Source organism: Heptranchias perlo, chromosome 42 (genome assembly GCF_035084215.1).
Source record: "Heptranchias perlo isolate sHepPer1 chromosome 42, sHepPer1.hap1, whole genome shotgun sequence".
Lineage (NCBI taxonomy): Eukaryota > Metazoa > Chordata > Chondrichthyes > Hexanchiformes > Hexanchidae > Heptranchias > Heptranchias perlo.
This window is the reverse complement of record NC_090366.1, coordinates 11,356,007-11,379,521: the sequence shown is the minus strand read 5'-3', so window position 1 is coordinate 11,379,521 and position 23,515 is coordinate 11,356,007. Positions and strand designations below refer to the sequence as shown.

The 23,515-nt window shown below is 45.8% G+C and overlaps 1 protein-coding gene and 1 long non-coding RNA gene across 2 annotated transcripts in view; one reads left to right on the top strand and one right to left on the bottom strand.

Moving 5' to 3' along the window:
* Window positions 1–23,130, top strand: part of LOC137306196 (uncharacterized) — a 109,546-nt gene extending 86,416 nt beyond the window's left edge. The window contains exons 3-4 of the long non-coding RNA XR_010958837.1: window positions 12,976–13,080; window positions 22,957–23,130. This is a non-coding gene — a long non-coding RNA (uncharacterized lncRNA). The remainder of the gene's footprint in view (window positions 1–12,975; window positions 13,081–22,956) is intronic.
* LOC137306191 (interferon-induced protein 44-like) lies at window positions 2,580–12,148 on the bottom strand. The gene is made up of 6 exons (XM_067975278.1): window positions 11,938–12,148; window positions 11,626–11,827; window positions 10,984–11,112; window positions 10,359–10,518; window positions 10,168–10,265; window positions 2,580–5,101 (listed from the first exon to the last, which is right to left on the bottom strand). Exons 1-6 carry the CDS (start codon window positions 12,009–12,011, stop codon window positions 4,937–4,939), a joined length of 828 nt encoding a protein of 275 aa, XP_067831379.1. The 5' UTR covers window positions 12,012–12,148; the 3' UTR covers window positions 2,580–4,936.
* Window positions 23,131–23,515: the final 385 nt, after the last annotated feature.

Genomic DNA, 23,515 nt, shown 5'->3' with positions numbered 1-23,515 from the left:
ATCTCCGCCCACTCACCCAGCCTGTCTATATCCCCTTGTAGGTTTTTTATGTCCTCCTCACTCTCTACTTTCCCTCCCACCTTTGTATCATCTGCAAACTTTGATATGTTACACTCGGTCCCCTCCTCCAAATCGTTAATATAGATTGTAAAGAGTTGGGGACCCAGCACCGACCCCTGCGGAACACCACTGGCTGCTGGTTGCCAGTCCGAGAATGAACCATTTATCCCAACTCTCTGCTTCCTGTTAGATAACCAATCCTCCACCCATGCCAGAATATTACCCCCAATCCAGTGATTCTTTATCTTGAGCAATAATCTTTTATGTGGCACCTTGTCGAATGCCTTCTGGAAGTCTAAATACACTACGTCCACTGGCTCCCCTTTATCCACCCTGTACGTTATGTCCTCGAAGAACTCAAGCAAATTTGTCAGACATGACTTCCCCTTCGTAAAGCCATGCTGACTTTGTCCTATTAAATTATGCTTATCCAAATGTTCCGCGACTGTCTCCTTAATAATAGACTCCAAAATTTTACCCACCACAGATGTTAGGCTAACTGGTCTATAATTTCCAGCCTTCTGCCTACTACCCTTTTTAAATAAGGGTGTTACATTAGCAGTTTTCCAATCTGCCAGGACCTTTACCGAGTCCAGAGAATTTTGGAAAATTATTACCAAAGCATCCACAATCCCTACTGCCACTTCCCTCAAGACCCTAGGATGTAAGCCATCAGGTCCAGGGGATTTATCCGCCTTGAGTCCCATTAATTTAATGAGTACCAATTCCTTAGTGATTTTAATCGTATTTAGCTCCTCCCCCCCTAGAGCCCCCTGTTTGTCCAGTGTTGGGATATTCTTAGTGTCCTCTACCATAAAGACTGAAACAAAATATTTGTTCAGCATTTTTGCCATCTCCATGTTTCCCACCATTAATTTCCCGGTCTCATCCTCTAAGGGACCTACGTTTGCCTGAGCCACCCTTTTTCTTTTTATATAACTGTAGAAACTCTTGCTGTCTGTTTTTATATTTTTTGCTAATTTATTTTCATAATCTATCTTCCCTTTCTTAATCAATCCTTTAGTTACTTTTTGCTGTCTTTTGAAGACTTCCCAATCTTCTATCCTCCCACTAAGTTTGGCTACCTTATATGTCCTTGTTTTTAGTCGGATACTATCCTTAATTTCTTTACTTAGCCACGGATGGCTGTCATTTCTTTTACACCCTTTTTTCCTCAGTGGAATATATATTTTTTGAAAGTTGTAAAATAACTCCTTAAATGAACACCACTGCTCATGTACCGTCTTACCCTTTAATCTATTTTCCCAGTCCACTTTAATCAATTCCGCTCTCATACCATCATAGTCTCCTTTATTCAAGCTCAGTACGCTGGTTTGAGAACCAACCTTCTCACCCTCTAATTGGATATGGAATGTAACCATGTTATGGTCACTCATTCCCAGGGGATCCTTAACTAGGACATTATTAATTAATCCTGGCTCATTACACAGGACCAGGTCCAAGGTTGCTTGCCCCCTTGTAGGATCAGTTACATACTGCTCAAGAAATCCATCCCTAATACACTCAATAAACTCTTCCTCAAGGCTGCCCTGCCCAATTTGATTTGTCCAGTTAATATGATAGTTAAAATCCCCCACAATTATAGTCCCTTATTACATGCCCTGACTATTTCCTGATTAATACTTCTTCCAGCAGAGTTGCAACTATTAGGAGGCCTATATACTACGCCCACTAGTGTTTTTTTCCCCTTATTATTCCTTATCTCTACCCAAACTGTTTCATTATCCTGATCCTTTGTCCCAATATCATTTCTCTGTATTACAGTGATTTCTTCCTTTATTAACATAGCCACCCCACCTCCCCTTCCTTCCTGCCTGTCCTTCCTGATTGTTAAATACCCTGGCATATTTAATTCCCAGTCGTTGTCACCCTGCAGCCATGTTTCTGTAATGGCCACAAGATCATACCCATACGTAGTTATTTGTGCTGTTAACTGTTGAGGCTGGGGGTCAATTGAAAGTTTCAAAACTGAGATTGACAGATAGGCAAGGGTATTAAGGGTTACGGAACCAAGGCGGGTAGATGGAGATAAGATACAGATCAGCCATGATCTAATTGAATGGCGGAGCAGGCTCGAGGGGCTGAATGGCCTCCTCCTGTTCCTATGTTCCATCTGCCACTCCGTTCCATTCGGCTTCTTGGACCCAGAAGGAAAGAAAAGAGCGGAGAGAGACCGTGGGGGACAGAGAGCAGTAGGTTTTTTTATGGAGTTAGGATGTGTTTGAATAGTCTGTTTTTTGCTCCGAATCCTCTAATGAAACTCTCCACACACATCACTCCAGCTGTAGTACACCTGAGGTCAGGCTTTATTTGGAAAGTAAAATAAAATAAAATTTTAGATTCCACAGTATATTTCTCATATTAAATCCAGTTAGTGTCATGGTCATATAATGAAATAATTAAAAAATAATTCTACCAGGGGAAAGTTACAGAACAAACTGTTGACCGGAGGTCACCAGTTACGGTTACTGGCTTAGTACAAAGAGGAGAAGAGTCAATTCTCTCTTAACTCTCAATTCACTTTATTCACACCGTTCGATCAAATACATATGGCTTATATGTCTGGTTAGATATAGGCATGCAGTTTACACCAGGGTATACAGTTTTATACCCAAACTAAGATCTAAACGCACACCCACTAGGTTTCTCTGACACTCCCTCCCTGAGCGGTCACTGAATATAAAGGATAATACCCGAAAAGGAGAGCTGATGCTGGCCAGACGTTCCGTCCTCTCTCTCTCTCTACGTCCCTGACGAAGGGTCTTCCACTTCTGCGATGGTTGGTCTCCGGAGTCTTCACTCTGGCTCCACGCCCCAGATCCTTCATTCTTATTCCGAATCTTATCTCTTCACGCTGTGCTGTCTCTCTCCCTTTGGTTTAGGCCTGCTCACTTTTGCCTGGGTCTTCTCCTCATTGGCTCTGTCCCAAGGACTTAGGTAGCATTACCTCATTACTCCTTTTCTAAATAAGGACTTGTGTCTTCTCACATTTCCTTTGTCTTTCACAAAACTTGGTTAATTCAAACTGGTTCCAGCCAGCCAAGGCCAGGACTGAACTCAGGTTACTTTAGTTCAAAAGTCATTCCTGCCTGTGTGTATCAGCAGCTGACGTCTCAGGTTACTACAGCCCCTGGCCAATATCTCCCCCCTTTTGATCCAAAGATGCTTATCTTAGGATCATTATTCTCCCTTTCTGTGTACCACTCCTGAGGTTGTCGTTGTCCCCCAGTGGGCACGTTACATCCGCGATATCATATGGTTATAGAAAAATATTAAAGAGAAGCGTATATAAAGTATACTTCACACAGTGTCTTTATATTGATAATCACTTCCTCTGTTTCATTATAGCACTAACATTCAATCGTTACAAAATTTCATTTTTCCACCTTCTAAGCTGATATACATTAAATATGACAAGCACTAATGCACATAAAATCACAACTACAGCAGCATGTGATAAAATCCTGACCCATGGATGTATTTGAACATTAGATCCCCAATGCCAAAACTTATCCCAGAACCCGGGGTCCCGTAGCAGTTCATCTGCTTTTTCAGCATGCGTTTCTAATTATTTTAGTGTGTTTAGTCCATTGATGAATTATCTCATTGGCTTCCTCCGCTTTTTGCGTCCAATCTGCAGTCAGGTGCAGAATGGGTGGTAGTTTGGTAGGAACATATTTCCGCAGATCTTGGTCTATATCGGTACGTTGGACTGTGAGGTTTTCGTTTATTACCATCCTCATTATTGGCTTAGGCAGAACTTGTCCACCGACAACCAGGTCTGAGGTCACGTTGTTAATGGCCACATTGTGTCCTTCCAGAGGGCACTGTTTCCATCCTTTGTTATAGTTCATAGCCGCTGTGGCGATGTAATACGTTTGTCCCACAAGGGCGTATTGTAAAAAGGACTGGTTGTTAACAGGCAAAATGGACAAATGAACAATTTTCATAAGTACTGAACCCACAATTAGTAAGTTCCTGTCTCGTTATCTCTTCTGGACAGGCCCAGTGATTCCCTCCTTGGTGACACTTTGACAAATCTACCCCTTTCTCAGCACCGTCCATTACGATAGCATGAGATGATGGATTGCTCAAAGATATCCAAGTACCCTCATGATACTTGCCCACGTTATGAACTCTTTTTAAAGGGTAATCTCACAGGTTGTGACCCTGGAGCTTTGTTTTGTAACTAACAGTCCTGCAATACATTCTGTTGCTGCAGTTAAACGTCGTGCTTCAGGAACTAATTGGAATTATTAAACTACTTAAACTAAGAGCTAAACCACATGATCTGCCAATTAATTAGACAGCAATGCTATATATTCATAAACAGACCACCCAGAACCCACTGTTTCCACTGGCAGGAGGGTCGGTAACCAGAGGTCACAATTTGCAAAAAAGCCAGTGGGTGGAGATGAGAATGTTTTTTACGCAGTGAGTTGTGATGATCTGGAATGCGCTGCCTGAAAGGGCGGTGGGAGCAGATTCAATAATAACTTTCAAAAAGGGATTAGATAAATACTTGAAATGGAGAAATTTGCAGGGCCATGGGGAAAGGGCAGGGGAGTGGGACTAATTGGATAGCACTTTCAAAGAGTTGGCATAGGCATGATGGGACGAATGGCCTCCTTCTGTGCTGTGTGATTCTTTGACTGCACCTGCTGTAAACGTGCATAGAACAGATACATCGGACCCTCACGTACCAACCACCCCTAAACTGACTCTCTACTTTTAAAACACAAATTAGAGGATAATGGATTTTCAGGTTGGGACTTTTAAAGTGGACTAAAGTCAACTACATGAGACAGAAATAGGATTTGTTACACAGTTAAGGTTATACAGTTAGGTTTGCCCATTACTGTGCCACTTTGAAGTATTTGTCAATGTTTCTGACCATATTTTCCAGTGCGTACAAAGCGAGAATGCATTTGGTCCGCTCGATGTTAACGCCTTTCAACTCATTCGAAATGATAAACATTTGGTTCTTGTCCATCCCGGTACTGCTTGAGAACTTTGCAAACTAAGAGAAAGAGGAGAGACACAGGTTTTAAAATGTAATTATAAACTAGTCATGGTGATTATATATTCTACATCACAAATCTGAACCAAAATTCACTTTTTAAAAAAGTACAGATGACCTCATTGCTGTTTGTGGGATCTTGCTGTGTGCAAATTGGCTGCCGTGTTCAAGGAGACAGACACGGGGCGGCCACTTCCCTGCTCCAGAACCTCCAAAATATCCGCACAGTGGGGAGGGAAAATCATCTGTTTTTTAGTGATGTTCGTTGAGGGATTAAACAGTGACCCAAGGCAGTCAGGAGAACTCCCCCTGCTCTTCTTCCAATAGTGGCCGTGGGATCTTTTACATCCACGCAAAAAGGCAGATAGGGACTCAGTTTAACATCTCATCTGAAAGACGGCACCTCCGACAGTGCAGCACTCCCTCAGTACCGGCACTGAGAGTGTCGGCCTGGATTTTAAGCTCAAGTCTCTGGAATGGGGCTTGTACCCACAACCTTCTGACTCTGAGGCAGGAGTGCTACCCACTGAGCCAAGGCTGACACCCTTGAGAAGGCCATGTATGTTTCTTTGGCTGCCTGCATTACCTCATTGTGACAGGCCTCACAGCTAAACCCTGCCTCCTGTATTTAATGATACCCCCACCCACCGAGATCAGAAAATCAGCTGGGGGCTGGGGGTGCATTTTAGTGGCCCTTCAGTCCTGCCCCCCCTCCCTGGAGATACACACCCAATCAACTGGGGAGGGGCAGAAAGCCCAGGCCAGTGTCTATACTTTGGGGCTTACTGTATCAAACCAAGCTGGTCCATTTTCAGTGATTGAACCTGGTTTTGAATCCCACATGTACTGTGACTGAAAGCAGCCAACATTCACGAGACAAAAATTGTCACATTTAAAAACTGTAATTCTCCAGTGAGAATCAAAAAATCCATTATTACTGATATTCCTTCATCATCGCTGGGTCACAATCCTGGAACTCACTGTCCGAACAGCATTGGTTCATAGAGTACGGCAGCATAGTGGTTATGTTACTGGGCTAGTAATCCAGAGGCCTGGACTAAAATCCAAAGTCATGAGTTCAAATCCTGCCACAGCAGCTGGCGAATTTAAATTCAATTAATTAATTAAATTCAATTAATTAAATAAAAATCTGGAATTAAAATACTAGTATCAGTAATGATGGCCATGAAACTACCGGATTGTCGTAAAAACCCATCTGGTTCACTAATGTCCTTTAGGGAAGGAAGCCTGCCGCCCTTACCCGGTCTGGCCTATATGTGACTCCAGACCCACAGCAATGTGGTTGATTCTTAATTGCCCTCTGAAATGGCCCAGCAAGCCACTCAGTTGCAAAATCTCGCTACGAAAAGTCATAATAAGAATAAAACCGGACGGACCACCCGGCATCGGACCACGAGGCACCGGACACGACAACGGCAAAACACCAAGCCCAGTCGACCCTGCAAGGTCCTCCTTACTAACATCTGAGGACTTGAGCCAAAATTGGGAGAGCTGTCCCACAGACGAGTCAAGCAACAGCCTGACATAGCCATACTCACAGAATCATATCTTTCAGCCAATGTCCCAGACTCTTCCATCACCATCCCTGGGTATGTCCTGTCCCACCGGCAGGACAGACCCACCAGAGGTGGCACTACAGTGATATACAGTCAGGAGGGAGTGGCCCTGGGAGTCCTCAACATTGACTCTGGACCCCATGAAATCTCATGGCATCAGGTCAAACATGGGCAAGGAAACCTCCTGCTGATTACCACCTACCGTCCTCCCTCAGCTGATGAATCAGTCCTCCTCCTCCATGTTGAGCACCAACTTGGAGGAAGCACTGAGGGTAGCAAGGGCACAAAATGTACTCTGGGTGGGGGACTTCAATGTCCATCACCAAGAGTGGCTCGGTAGCACCACTACTGACCGAGCTGGCCGAGTCCTGAAGGACATAGCTGCTAGACTGGGCCTGCGGCAGGTGGTGAGCAAACCAACACGAGGGAAAAACTTACTTGACCTCGTCCTCACCAATCTACCTGTCGCAAATGCATCTGTCCATGACAGTATTGGTAGGAGTGACCACCGCACAGTCCTTGTGGAGATGAAGTCCCGTCTTCGCACTGAGGACACCATCCAACGTGTTGTGTGGCACTACCACCGTGCTAAATGGGATAGATTCAGAACAGATCTAGCAGCTCAAAACTGGGCATCCATGAGGCGCTGTGGGCCATCAGCAGCAGCAGAATTGTATTCCAGCACAATCTGTAACCTCATGGCCCGGCATATTTCTCACTCTACCATTACCAACAAGCCAGGGGATCAACCCTGGTTCAATGAGGAGTGTAGAAGAGCATGCCAGGAGCAGCACCAGGCGTACCTAAAAATGAGGTGCCAACCTGGTGAAGCTACAACTCAGGACTACATGCATGCTAAACAGCGGAAGCAACATGTTATAGACAGAGCTAAGCGATTCCACAACCAACGGATCAGATCAAAGCTCTGCAGTCCTGCCACATCCAGTCGTGAAAGGTGGTGGACAATTAAACAACTAACTGGAGGAGGAGGCTCTGTAAACATCCCCATTCTCAATGATGGCGGAGTCCAGCACGTGAGTGCAAAAGACAAGGCTGAAGCGTTTGCAACCATCTTCAGCCAGAAGTGCCGAGTGGATGATCCATCTCAGCCTCCTCCCGATATCCCCACCATCACGGAAGCCAGTCTTCGGCCAATTCGATTCACTCCACGTGATATCAAGAAACGGCTGAGTGCACTGGATACAACAAAGGCTATGGGCCCCGACAACATCCCAGCTGTAGTGCTGAAGACTTGTGCTCCAGAACTAGCTGCGCCTCTAGCCAAGCTGTTCCAGTACAGCTACAACACTGGCATCTACCTGACAATGTGGAAAATTGCCCAGGTATGTCCTGTCCACAAAAAGCAGGACAAATCCAATCCGGCCAATTACCGCCCCATCAGTCTACTCTCAATCATCAGCAAAATGATGGCAGGTGTCGTCGACAGTGCTATCAAGCAGCACTTACTCACCAATAACCTGCTCACCGATGCTCAGTTTGGGTTCCGCCAGGACCACTCGGCTCCAGACCTCATTACAGCCTTGGTCCAAACATGGACAAAAGAGCTGAATTCCAGAGGTGAGGTGAGAGTGACTGCCCTTGACATCAAGGCAGCATTTGACCGAGTGTGGCACCAAGGAGCCCCAGTAAAATTGAAGTCAATGGGAATCAAGGGGAAAACTCTCCAGTGGCTGGAGTCATACCTAGCACAAAGGAAGATGGTAGTGGTTGTTGGAGGCCAATCATCTCAGCCCCAGGGCATTGCTGCAGGAGTTCCTCAGGGCAGTGTCCTAGGCCCAACCATCTTCAGCTGCTTCATCAATGACCTTCCCTCCATCATAAGGTCAGAAATGGGGATGTTCGCTGATGACTGCACAGTTTTCAGTTCCATTCGCAACCCCTCAGATAATGAAGCAGTCCGAGCCTGCATGCAGCAAGACCTGGACAACATCCAGGCTTGGGCTCATAAGTGGCAAGTAACATTCGCGCCAGATAAGTGCCAGGCAATGACCATCTCCAACAAGAGAGAGTCTAACCACCTCCCCTTGACATTCAACGGCATTACCATCGCCGAATCCCCCACCATCAACATCCTGGGGGTCACCATTGACCAGAAACTGAACTGGACCAGCCATATAAATACTGTGGCTACGAGAGCAGGTCAGAGGCTGGGTATTCTGCGGCGAGTGACTCACCTCCTGACTCCCCAAAGCCTTTCCACCATCTACAAGGCACAAGTCAGGAGTGTGATGGAATACTCTCCACTTGCCTGGATGAGTGCAGCTCCAACAACACTCAAGAAGCTCGACACCATCCAAGATAAAGCAGCCCGCTTGATTGGCACCCCATCCACCACCCTAAACATTCACTCCCTTCACCACTGGCGCACTGTGGCTGCAGTGTGCACCATCCACAGGATGCACTGCAGCAACTCGCCAAGGCTTCTTCGACAGCACCTCCCAAACTCGCGACCTCTACCACCTAGAACGACAAGAGCAGCAGGCACATGGGAACAACACCACCTGCACGTTCCCCTCCAAGTCACACACCATCCCGACTTGGAAATATATCGCCGTTCCTTCATTGTCGCTGGGTCAAAATCCTGGAACTCCCTTCCTAACAGCACTGTGGGAGAACCGTCACCACATGGACTGCAGCGGTTCAAGAAGGCGGCTCACCACCACCTTCTCGAGGGCAATTCGGGATGGGCAATAAATGCCGGCCTTGCCAGCGACGCCCACATCCCATGAACGAATAAAAAAAAAAGTTACATAAAACTTTACAGCACAGAAACAGGCCATTCAGCCCAACTGGTCTGTGCCGGTGTTGATACCCCACACGAGCCTCCTCCCTCCCTACTTCATCTCACCCTATCAGCATATCCTTCTATTCCTTTCTCCCTCGTGTTTATCCAGCTTGGCTTTAAATGTCTCTATTCTATTCGCCTCAACCACTCCTTGTGGTAGTGAGTTCCACATTCTTGCCACTCTCTGGGTAAAGAAGTTTCTCCTGAATTCCTTATCAGATTTATTAGTGACTATCTTATATTTATGGCCCCCTAGTTGTGGACTCCCCCACAAGTGGAAACATCTTCTCTCCGTCTATTCTTTCAAATCCTTTCATAATTGAAAACACCTCTGTCAGGTCACCTCTTTTTTCGAGAGAAAAGTGCCCCAGCCTGTTCAGTCTTTCCTGATGATTCTAATCTCTCAGTTCTGGTGTCATCCTTGTAAATCTTTTTTGCGCTTTCTCCAGTGCTTCTATATCCTTTTTATAATATGGAGACCAGAACACTGTGCAGTACTCCAAGTGTGGGAGGACCATCACCACACGGACTGCAGCAGTTCAAGAAGAAAGCCCACCACCACCATCTCAAGGGTAACAAATGCCGGCCGTGCCAGCGATGTCCGTATCCCGAGAATGAATGTATAATAAAATTTACATTAATATCCATGCACCTGATTCTACGAATTGAAACACCCTCGTTACCTTGTTCTGTAATGGCTTGTAATTATAAATGATGTGATAGTATTTCTTTGGTATCTCTAATTGGTCCAACTTGGTCCCAATCATGATTCTCTGAATATCTGAAAAGAGGCAATCGATAAAAACATGAATGTTAAACATAAAACTGAATAGCGACAAAGGTTGCACAGGCAGAAAGAAAAACAGAGACTTACATTTCTGTGCCACAATGGTTTGTAGATCCTTAAACTGCTCCATCAATTCCTTACTGATGTTGTCCATGGTGTCGGTGTTAAAGATGAATGCGACTCCATGAATTACATTTTCCGGAATGACTAAATACTGATTATCCGAATCAGGTTTGAAATGCTGCAACTAAGTTTGAGGAAAGTGAATTGGTTATACTAAAAGCTACCAACAGCACTCATGTTCACATTTGTTCAGCACTAAGGTTAATGCTTACTGGAGGGGTTCCCAGTCCTAATCAGACAAGGCCCATTCATCTCATTCACCAATCTTACTGAGATCCAGGTGGACCAATACCTCAGTCTTGGGTTTAATTGTCAGCCGGTAGCACTCTCCCCTCTGATGTCAGAAGGTTGTGGGCTCTGAAGAACGGGAATGTCGACCTGGATTATTTGCTCAAATCTCTGGAGTGGGGACTTGAACCCACAACCTTCTGACTCAGAGGCGAGAGTGAGACCCATTGAGCCATGCGTTGCATATGGGAAGCTTTTTCCTGTAAATACTGCTCCTTTTACATTCCCAAGGGGTTTTCAGGGTTTAATGAGACTCTAAAATGGTACATCTTAAAAGTGTGAAGACGTTGAGGGAACTCACATCGGTTCCTGGCGGCACCCTTCCTTCCAGGATCATCGTTAACACTTTCTTTCCGCGATCTGCATCATCTAGTGCATTCCAACCGGACGGATCCCAAAACTGTAACGCGTTCAACCTGTAGGCCTTGAGCTGTTAAATCATTTTTAAAATTGCATATACATAAGTAGATTTAGGGATACAGTAGTGTAGTGGTGATATTACTGGACTATTAATCCAGAAACCCAGACTAATAATCCAGAGACTGTGAGTTCTCAAACTGCCATGGTAGGATTTGAACTTAAATTCAGTTTAAAAAACAATCTGGAAATAAAAAGCTGGGATCTGTAAAAGTGACCATGAAGCTGTCGGATTGTCGTAAAAACCCAACTGGTTCCCTAATGTCCCTTTTGGGAGGGAAACCTGCCGTCCTTACCCGGTCTGGGCCTATATGTGACTCCAGTCCCCACACTGATGTGATTGACTCTGAACTGCCCTCTGAAGTGGCCTGACAAACCGCTCAGTGGTATCAAACCGCTACCCGCAGTTCAAGAAGGCCCACCACCACCTTCTCAGGGCAACTAGGGATGGGCAATAAATACCAGCCTTGCCAGCGACACCCACATCCCCAGAATAAATTTAAAAACAAACAGAATGGAGAATTACCTGGGGTGTAAGAGATTTGAGATCATCCCCAGTCGGTACACAGTTTGTAGTTGTTCCATGTTGATCCAGAGCTGAAAGGAATGTATTAATGGCGGCTGATTTACCAGCTCCCACCATGCCGTAGAGCAAGATATTTATACGGTTCACACATCCTTCGGGAGGGTTGTAGTCGCACAGGTAGCGCCTCAGAGTTTCGAGGGAACTGCCAAAGAACAGGAAGGGAGGAAAGAGTTAGAAATCAAGGTGAAATGTGTTTTCCACATATCGGAGTGTCTGGACTAGAAACACACATCCTGATCAAAGGCAACTTACCGATCGTCGAAAATTGGAAAGTGAGCGCTGCTCTCCTTTGAAAAAGAGAACATAAAACGCAAGAAATCAAACATTTTCTTTTAATACGAGAGTGGGATTCTCAGCGCTGTTGCGAACCCAACAACCTGCAATAATGAAACCTACGGCTGTTTACTGAACGGAGCAGCAAATATTGAATTTGCTGTGGGTTGGGTCAGGGATTTGGAAATCCCCAAGTCTGTTTCTTGGTTTCACTTTCCTCTTTTTGCAGTGTTGGGATTGGTCGCTGAACAAAAATAATAATAATTGAGCAAAGAGAGGCAGGAAAGGAAAAAGGGTTTTATTTTTGTGTCTGTTCATTAAGGTCATTACTGTATCTCAGGATCTTTATCCAGGTCTCAAACATTAACTCCTAAAAATGTCAGTCCCTTTTGCAACAAATCCCTCCTCCCCTCCTAAAGGTCTGGGATTTTTCACTGCAGTCGGGCACACAGTGGGCAGGGGTGGGAAATTATTGGGGACTGGGATCCACAGGTTCCCACTCTCCCCTACCACTTCCAGGACCCCTGACTCAAGAGGGGAGAGTGAAACCAACTGAACCGTAGGCAAACATGTTCAAAAGGGCAGGGAAATGATAGGAATCGGTCATCCAATATACTTTATCATTTGCATCCCTGCATAAGAACATAGGAACAGGAGTAGGCCATTTAGCCTATTCCGCCATTCAATGGCGCGCGCGCGCACGTTTCCAGCATGACATGCGCCGGACACCATCTTGGTATAGGAGTTAGCGCAGGCGCAGATAACGAACGCTGGAATCATGTAAAGTAGGGAGAAAATGGCTTCAATCACTGTGCAACGCTGATTTAAAGTGATACACACCATTTTGGGACTTAATGCTCAACTCAACGCACAGTCTTAACCCCAACCATCTGGACATGTCTTAGAGTGCCTGGAGGACCCCCTACAAGCGCTGTTTATAGGGACCTTGCAGGATTTACATGTTAGCGGCTGGATTATTGCTTCTGGCTGCCAAGACATTTGTAATTATTTTTACAGGTCTCCAGGACGTGCAGGAGTGAAGTTAGGAAATGCTTCTACAAGCAAAAGGTGGGAGACGTTTGGAACGCTCTTCTGCAAACAGCAGTTGATGCTAGCTCAAAGGTGAAAGTTAAATCTGAGATTAATAGATTTCTGTGAACCAAGGGTATTAAGGGATATGGGGCTAAGACGGGTATATGGAGTTAGGTCACAGGACCACCATGATCTCATTGAATGGCGGAACAGGCTTGAGGGGCTGAATGCCACTGCAACTTGCTGCCTCGTGATATGCGCCACCTTCTCCTGCAAGAAAGTGGGATGTGTATCTGGGTGATGTGCCTGTCATGGTTGAATAGCTGCCAGTGTGTGGGGCCTGTGAGTTGTGGGTGGGCGGCTTGCAACAGTGGTAATGTGCGAGGGTGAGAGGAAGCATCTGATTGGAAGAGTTGAGTACTGATGGAAAGAGTTTGTTGGTAGGTGGGTGTTGGGTGTAGTGTGTGGAGCAGTGGATGCGGCTAATGGTGCAGTCGGTAGGAGATGCCCCTTGACAGTTGACCTCACTCACCTTGACCACTCAAGTCAAAGCATTGAACTTCTTCCTGCACTGCATCCATGTTCATGATGCTGTGCGCCTGGCATTGACTTCATCCCCGACTGCCTCCCACTGCCTTTTGTCTGGAGGGCCTCTTGCTCCCCTCCCACCCTCCGGATATAGGATGTCCCACTTTCTGTCCACCTCTTGCACCAAGGCCTTTGGTGGATCAGCAGAGAACCTTGGTGCACGGACTCTCGCAGGCCTGGTACAAACTCAGATCGGCAGATTGGTGAGGCCTGGCACGCAGATTGGAGGATATGGGATTTAGTGGTGTGCAACCTTTATTCAATGTTTTAATATAACTCATCAGTGTATAAACATAGAGATGGAACCTGCATCTGTGCTTTACATGTGCGATGTCTGATCTCCGTTCAGACTCCGTGCAGATAGTAAGCTGCTATATTCAGCCAATAACAGGTAGCAGCTCCCTTTAAGAGATTTCTAAGAGACAGCCTGCCTTTAAGAGATTGGCGCTCCCCCTCCTGGTGAAAAGTGCGAATTGCATGGAATCCTCGCTCAACGCTGATTTCCAACGCAGATTGCAATCCTCAGGCCTGACGAAAGCCTAGTCCTGCCTGCGCAGGGGCCATTGGGCGCGGGGTAATAGCAGATCGTGCTACTCCCGCCCAAAAACAGGCCCTATCCAATTTTCCCCCAACATCACCTTTCTGCGATGACTTAGTACGATTTACCGGGATGGGAGTAACACTCTCTAAATATGACTGTTGATTTAAAGCTATACCAGTCCCACTCTGCTTAATATCTAAACCAATATATTTAAAAGCCCCACAGGCCTGACTCCCAATTTTAAATGCTACTCTAATCTTATAAATGACGAATTTCTCAAATTCCGCAGTACCGCCCCATAAGAAATCAATCATCAACATGCATCATGAAGATGCCTGAAAGTTTTCCGTTATGGTACCAATAAAACATGGCGGGATCTGATTTTAGTTGAACACAACCTATTTTTAGCAAAACAAATCTCACCGAAAAATACCGTACTCTGGGAAGCATAATTCAGGCCATAGGCGCATTTGTTTAGTTTCCATAGTTTTTCTTCTGCATCTGCTGCCTCTTTAGGCGGTTTCAGAAACACTTCTCTCTGAAAAGTATCGCTCTGCAGAAAGGCGGCTTTTACGTCAATTGACCTACACCCTCATGAAAATGTTGCCAAAAGAACCAAAAAGATTTTTAAGATCACCTTTGAGTAGAGAATCCACTTGAACACCTGTATCACCCAGTTTCTCTTCAAATCCCAAAGCTACCAACTCGCTTTAGCCTTATAATTTCCATCAGCAAGGACTTTTTCACTACAAACCCATCTATGCGACAAAGCTGGTTGACCCTTATCTGTTACCTCAGAATAAGCTCCAAATTCTTTCCAACTATCTAACTCCCTTTGTTTTGCCTTTCTTACTGATTTATCCTCAAGTTTGTTTCATTGTCTCACCCAGTCAAGCTACGTCCTCTACTTCCACTTCTCTATCCGTAGGGACCACTACTGCTGCGAGATCTCCCTCTTTCATCTCTAATTTGTGATCGTTTTCTGACATGAGATTCACTTCCGGACTCCCTATCATTACTTGTACTCCGCTTTCGTACTCTCCACTCTTTTATCCCATTCTGCCAGTCCATGGACCTCGCTTCATGGTCCTCATCCTGAACATTCAACTGATATTTAAACCTACCAGTAGCTCTGCCTACACGTCCCAAAATTGTTCCATCCCTCCATTCATTAGTCCCTCCTTGAACATATATCACCCGTGTACCCACTTTGGGTAATTGTTCTGTGGATGCGATAGCTCTGTCATGTGTCTCTTGATCACTGACATTACCACTGTCCAGCCCTTGATCCACCTCACTCTGTACCTCAGGAACCTCATCAAAAAAATCATGAACATCTGAGGCACAAGGTGCCTTGTTTACTTCTTTCAGCTGCTCAGAGTCTGAGATTTTATAATTAATTCCAATTAATCGTGAGGATTGAACCGTAACAGTTTGATCGCCATGTTGGACAATTACTGCCTTACCATCATGACCTATTACCTTACCAGGGCCTTTCCATTCCCTATGACCCTCTTGTTTATATTATTCCAAATCTCCTGAATTGAACTCTGTCTCAGATGGTCTAATACGATGCCTCAGTGCTCTACGAATTTTCTCTGATAACTCAGTCTTGATAAAAGCCTGTCTCTCTGCATGCATAGTATTTAAATGCTCAGAGAAAATGGCCCCACTTGTTGTACCTTCTAGAGCAGGAGGATTATCACAAAGAACAGAAGGTAATTTGGGATTGTGCCCATAGACTAGTTGGTAAGGACTATATCCTCCAACCATCTGAAGAGAATTCTTTGCATGAACTGCCCATGCTAGGGCAGTTGACAATTTACACTCTGGTCGATCAGCCAAAATTTTATGCACCATGTTATCAATCACAGCATGATCCCTTTCACAAAGACCACTGCTGAAAGGGGCTCTCAGCTGCTGTACTCATGACAATTATATTCATATTCTCACACATATCTCTGAACTCCGCGTTAGCGAATTCACCTCCATTATTGGTTAAAAACCTTGCTGGTGTCCCAAGTCCAGTCCCTATCCATTTTTCCATAATTTTACCTAGAATAACCTTCTTCTCCTTACAATATATTAGTGTAGAAATGCTAAATCTCGTAGCCAGGTCAATAAAATGTCAGATGAAAACATTTCTGTCTTTGTCCCATATCTTTAGATCCATGGCAACTACCTCGTTAAAGTCACGTGCTAACGGAACACTTACAGTAGGACGTGGGGGCGTCTGTCTATACTTCTTACAGATTTCACAGTTCTCACTAATCTCTTCTATTAGCCTCATATACTCCTCAACTACACCTGCATCTTTTAGCAGGATTTTTAAAACGTTGACAAGTTAGATGAGCAAATTGTCTATGTAACTTTAAGACAATTTGTTTTTTCTCTCTTATCCTTATGGCCTGATGCCATTAATACTTGTCTAACATGCTGATGAGAAATATCGGGTTTTATTAAGGGGATGCAATAATGCCCTGACTGGGTAAACTGCAGATCAGCTGATTTCCCATAAATGATTGCCTCATCATGTTCCATGTCAAGTTTCATTTTTGCCTTTTTCATGGAAGGTTTACCCAAAAGCATCGGTATCTCATTAGAGACTACATCCGTGCTTAGAAAATGGCTTACTCCAGCTGTCTTGCATGGAATTACCACTCTCTTGAGTGACCTCGAGGTGTTGTCATCTCCAAACCTAAAACGTGTAGAACTTTTATATTCCTTAACCCTGCTTCGATTCTCATTACTTAGTGAATCAAGATAACATTTTAACCAATCTACCGCGCACACTGCTGAAGTACATGTACTATCAACACCACAAAATTAAAGGAATCTGCAACTAATACATTCATCACAGGATTAAAACTCCTCGTGACCAGTATAATCTGTTCAGATTCATCATTATCTTCATCTTCTTCCTCAGAACTACTTTCTTCATGCATCATTTCAAAGACCCTGCATCTTCGCTCTGGGCAATTCGCCTCATGATGATACTTAGAGTCACATCTAAAGCATCTCCTGATTTTTCCTCGGGCATTCCTGGGATTCATTCGCCCGTTATTACTGTTCCAATTTTGTCTTCTGTTGATATAACTGGATTTGCTGTACCTGCTTTCATCACCAATCTGGCTGTCTTTAATCCTTCCGTCATATTGATGCCTGGTCTGGTGCCTGCGTTTAGTATCTGGAACATTTCGAAACCTGGTAACCATCGAATCTTCCATTCTTTGTGTCACAGCGGAAGACCCCATTTGTTCCATGAAGGCTGAAAGGAATCACTGTTTCCCCAGGAATTTCTTTAAGGCAGCAGACATTTGAGTCTCCTTTTCCGAGAAATGGATGCCAATTAGGACCAGTTGTCTGTCTATATGAGACACCTTAGCACAAACTAGTAATTTAAACACAAGTACCGATCCAGTGATTCCCAATTTGAACTTTGTCAACCTTTTGTGCAATTTGTTAAAGTCCATGATATACCCTTCCACTGAATGACCGTCCATTTTCCGAAATCTATCAAATGCTGACCAGGCCGCATAAGCACTTAATAGGTCATGTTTCTTGTAGATTTGATCCAGAAATTGTAGTCGAAAGGTAAAACCTTCATCATTATCCAAAAGATCTGCATCTACCTCAGAAAGAAACCTTACTTCTGATTTTACTTTGTTCAGGAAGCGACAACACTAAGGCTATGTTTTCCCTTTGGTAGAGTAGTAACCCATGTCCGGATATCAATCTCATTCTTCCACTGGTCGTACGGTTCAAACTCCGAGAACATCGGAGCAAAGTCGTACCTCGACGATTGAAACTTGCTTTCTTCCATTTTCCACACTGGCCACTAGGCTTTCAGGTTTTGCTTCGTATATCCAAAAAAATCCTAGTTCCCAACCTCCACCTTTAGGCAACCATTCACCGCTGCCATGTTAAAACTGGACCCTGGTCTTTAGTTGCTTCCAAGCCTTTATTCACAGAGTTTCCTCTTACACACTCCCCACACCCCAGCTAAGCTCTCCTATAAAAAGGATACAAGCGAGTTCCCACCACCTGAATACAATTAACACCAATTGAGACAAACCATACAATTGACGATCCCCACTCTCTCTTCATTCCCGTCTCCATCTTTCCCCCAATCCCCACTCTCTCCCCATTCCCGTCTCCCGCTCTCCAACAACAGCTATTCTTTCCCCTCTCCCCCCACCCCCGAACGCCCTTTCCCATGCCTCCATTCTGGGTGCCTCCCAGGCAATCCGGGAGAGTCGATAACCCCACAAAGCCTAACTCAATCTAACTGGGCTCCCCCCTAAGAAGCAGAGACCATTTCCTCCATTACAGTGACCACCCTTTAAAACTACTCCATTGCCTGTCAGGCTCTTTGAGACGTCCTGAGCTGCTGAAAGCCGCTCGAGAAAACGTACCGCCTTCTCTCTCTTCACCCCTTGGCCCCGCCCACGGTCAGCGCACTCGCTCCCCATTGGCTGAAATTCTGAAATCCCACCCTCCACCTGACGTCATTATTCGGTTCAGTTTCTATTGGTCGTCTGTGATGTCAATCAGTACAGTTTGGGTGGTCGCCCCTCCCCCCAACTGCCCAACAGCACAGGGCTTGAGGGCCTCATTAGCATAACGAGTATCCGGGGCACGTGACCCCTGCGGGGAGGGGGCGGGACTGCGATGATTGACGTTTTTTTATATATATTAATGACCTGGACTTGGGTGTGCAGGGCATAATTTTAAAATTTGCAGATGACACAAAACTTGGAAGTGTAGTGAACAGTGAGGAGGATAGTAATAGACTTCAGGAGGATATAGACAGGCTGGTGGAATGGGCAGACACATGGCAGATGAAATTTAACGCAGAGAAGTGCGAAGTGATATATTTTGGCAGGAAGAATGAGGAGAGGCAATATAAACTAAATGGTACAATTCTAAAGGGGGTGCAAGAACAGAGAGACCTGGGGGTGTATGTGCTCAAACCTTTGAAAGTGGCAGGACAGGTTGAGATAGCGGTTGAAAAAGTACGGGATCCTGGGCTTTATAAATAGAGGCATAGAGTACAAAAGCAAGGAAGTTATGATGAACCTTTGTAAAACACTGGTTTGGCCACAACTGGAGTATTGTGTCCAGTTCTTGACACCGCACTGTAGGAAAGATGTGAAGGGCTTAGAGAGGATGCAGAAGAGATTTACTGGAATGATTCCAGGGATAAAGGACTTCAGTTACGTGGATAGACTGGAGAAGCTGGGGTTGTTCTCAGAGCAGAGAAGGTTAAGAGGATAATTGATAGAAGTGTTCAAAATCATGAAGGGTTTAGATAAATGCAGTTTTCAGTGACTTGAGGGAGAGTTTTATTCCAGAGGCGGACACAGAAGGAAATGAGGCTGAAAAGGGGTCGGGGGATATGGGTGCTGTGAGCTACAAGAAAGTGGTCGGAGATGGCCTTGTGAACGATTGAGATATGGGAGATGGTAAGGTCAAGTGAGTAGCCATGAACATGGGTAGGAGACTTTATATGGAGGGAGAGGTTAAGGGAGGGCAGTGAATTCAGAGGAGAGCGGTCAAGTTGAGTTAAAGATGAAGATTGAAATTACCAAAGATGAGGAGATGCTCAGTGTGGAGGTTGAGGGGAGAAAGGATATCTTGGTAGTGGAGAATGAGGATTTTAAAGGAGTGGGGTGTCAGTGCTGGGGAATGGGACACTTACCCATCATTTCTGTGAGCCTGCGTCAACATCAAAGGAGACTCCCAGGGTCAGCACGGGGTAAATGCAAATCAAACCTTTCTTTAGTTTCCCCAATCTCACAAGAACACGCTCAGGTGACAGTGGGTAGCACTCTGAGGAGATGTGGGAAGGAAGGAGTTATGTTGAAGATGAGCGGAAAGGACAGCTGGGAGATATGATAATTGTAAACAATTTTACAACACCAAGTTATAGTCCAGCAATTTTATTTTAAATTCACAAGCTTTCGGAGGCTTCCTCCTTCGTCAGGTAAATGTTCAGGAGCTCCTTGAAGCCTACGCATTTATACATATAGAACAATACATGGTGTTTACAGACTGCCCCTGCAACTGCCCGTTGCCAAGGCAATCACCGTGTTCAGACAGAGAGGTGTCACCTGCAGAACCCCCGAATACACATTCAACAAAAAAACAAACAGGAAAAAAAAAACAGAGAGAGGCAGAGACATCCGGAAGGCAGAGAAAGCCAGCAAATGACCCATTATATTAAAAACAGATAACATTTGTTCGCTGGTGGGGTAACGTGTAGCGTGACATGAACCCAACATCCCGGTTGAGGCCGTCCTCATGGGTGCGGAACTTGGCTATCAATTTCTGCTCGACGATTTTGCGTTGTCGTGTGTCTCGAAGGCCACCTTGGAGTACGCTTACCCGAAGGTCGGTGGATGAATGTCCATGACTGCTGAAGTGTTCCCCGACTGGGAGGGAACCCTCCTGTTTGGCGATTGTTGCGCGGTGTCCGTTCATCCGTTGTCGCAGCGTCTGCATGGTCTCGCCAATGTACCATGCTCTGGGGCATCCTTTCCTGCAACGTATGAGGTAGACAACGTTGGCCGAGTCACAGGAGTATGAACCATGCACCTGGTGGGTGGTATCCTCTCGTGTGATGGTGGTATCTGTGTCGATGATCTGGCATGTCTTGCAGAGGTTACCGTGGCAGGGTTGTGCGGTGTCGTGGACGCTGTTCTCTTGAAAGCTAGGTAATTTGCTGCGAACGATGGTCTGTTTGAGGTTGGGTGGCTGTTTAAAGGCGAGTAGTGGAGGTGTGGGGATGGCCATAGCGAGGTGTTTGTCCTCATTGATGACATGTTGAAGGCTGCGGAGAACATGGCGTAGTTTCTCCGCTCCGGGGAAGTACTGGACGACAAAGGGTACTCTGTTGGTTGCGTCCCGTGTTGGTCTCCTGAGGAGGTCTATGCGATTTTTTGCTGTGGCCCGTCGGAACTGTCGATCAATGAGTCGAGCGTCATATCCCGTTCTTACTAGGGCGTCTTTCAGCGTCTGTAGGTGTCCATCGCGTTCCTCCTCGTCTGAGCAGACCCTGTGTATTCGCAGGGCCTGTCCATAGGGGATGGCCTCTTTGACGTGGTTAGGGTGGAAGCTGGAAAAGTGGAGCATCGTGAGGTTGTCCGTGGGCTTGCGGTAGAGTGAGGTGCTGAGGTGCCCGTCTTTGATGGAGATTCGTGTGTCCAAGAAAGAAACTGATTCTGAGGAGTAGTCCATGGTGAGCTTGATGGTGGGATGGAACTTGTTGATGTTATCGTGTAGTCTCTTTAGTGATTCCTTGCCGTGGGTCCATAGAAAGAAAATGTCGTCGATGTATCTGGTGTATAGTGTTGGTTGGAGGTCTTGTGCAGTGAAGAAGTCCTGCTCGAACTTGTGCATGAAAATGTTGGCGTATTGGGGTGCGAATTTGGTCCCCATGGCTGTTCCGTGTGTTTGGGTAAAGAACTGGTTATCAAAGGTGAAGACATTGTGATCCAGGATGAAGCGGATGAGTTGTAGGATGGCTTCCGGAGATTGGCTGTTGTTGGTGTTGAGTATTGATGCTGTCGCAGCGATGCCGTCATCGTGGGGGATACTGGTGTATAGTGCCGAGACGTCCATCGTGGTGAGAAGTGTTCCTGGTTCAACTGGTCCGTGGGTACTGAGTTTTTGTAGGAAGTCTGTAGTGTCGCGACAGAAGCTGGGGGTTCCCTGTACGATGGGTTTCAGGATGCCCTCGATGTATCCAGAGAGGTTCTCACACAGGGTTCCGTTGCCTGATACGATGGGACGTCCGGGTGTGTTGGCTTTGTGTATCTTTGGGAGGCAGTAGAAGTCTCCCACGCGGGGATTACGTGGGATGAGAGTGCGTAGGATGCTTTGAAGGTCTGGATCGAAGGTCTTGATCAGTTTGTTGAGCTGGTGGGTGTGTTCTTTGGTCGGATCTGCGGGTAACCGTCTGTAGTGTTCCTGGTTGTCCAGTTGTCGGTATGCTTCTTTGCAATAGTCTGTTCTGTTCTGTATGACTATGGCTCCTCCTTTGTCCGCTGGTTTGATGACGATGTTGCGGTTGCATTAGGGTTAGGGTTAGGGTTAGGGTTAGGCTGCGACAACGGATGAACGGACACCGCGCAACAATCGCCAAACAGGAGGGTTCCCTCCCAGTCGGGGAACACTTCAGCAGTCATGGACATTCATCCACCGACCTTCGGGTAAGCGTACTCCAAGGCGGCCTTCGAGACACACAACAACGCAAAATCGTCGAGCAGAAATTGATAGCCAAGTTCCGCACCCATGAGGACGGCCTCAACCGGGATCTTGGGTTCATGTCACGCTACACGTTACCCCACCAGCGAACAAATGTTATCTGTTTTTAATATAATGGGTCATTTGCTGGCTTTCTCTGCCTTCCGGATGTCTCTGCCTCTCTCTGTTTTTTTTCCTGTTTGTTTTTTTTGTTGAATGTGTATTCGGGGGTTCTGCAGGTGACACCTCTCTGTCTGAACACGGTGATTGCCTTGGCAACGGGCAGTTGCAGGGGCAGTCTGTAAACACCATGTATTGTTCTATATGTATAAATGCGTAGGCTTCAAGGAGCTCCTGAACATTTACCTGACGAAGGAGGAAGCCTCCGAAAGCTTGTGAATTTAAAATAAAATTGCTGGACTATAACTTGGTGTTGTAAAATTGTTTACAATTGTCAACCCCAGTCCATCACCGGCATCTCCACATCAGGAGATATGATAGTGTGTGCGTGATTAAATTAGCAGAAGACAATGGCCCCGATCACCTCAGCAATTGATTAAATCAGCGGCTTGAAAACTCATTTATCACAGGCCGAGACTGAGAGCGGCTGAGACTGCAGAGGGCAGCAATAACAGAAAAGAGGATGATGCACCATATAAGGCATGGCACAAACTCATAACCAATCACGGAGTTACAAGAAATAAGCGGGCGATTTGAATGAATAGGGGACGATTCGATTACAGCCATGGTACTGTCTGAAGAGCTCGACTATCCTGCTTATCGCACTGTAACATTGCAATAAAGGCAAGGCAAGAAACAAGGACCGAGTCTGCCTATCATTTTACCCGACGTATTTAACTTCATTTAACCTCACACTCTCGCCTCCAAATCGGACGGTTGTGGATTCAAGTCCCACCCCAGAGCACACAATCCAGGCCGACACTCCCGGTGCCAGTACTGAGGGAGTGCGGGACTGTCGGAGGTGCCGTCTCTCGGATGAGACGTCAAACCCCGTCTGCCCTCTCAGGTGGATGTATAAGATCCCACGGCCACTATTTGAAAAAGAGCAGGGGTTGAGTTCTCCCCGGTGACCTGGGGCCAATATTTATCCCTCAACCAACATCACTAAAATACAGGTGATCTGGTCAT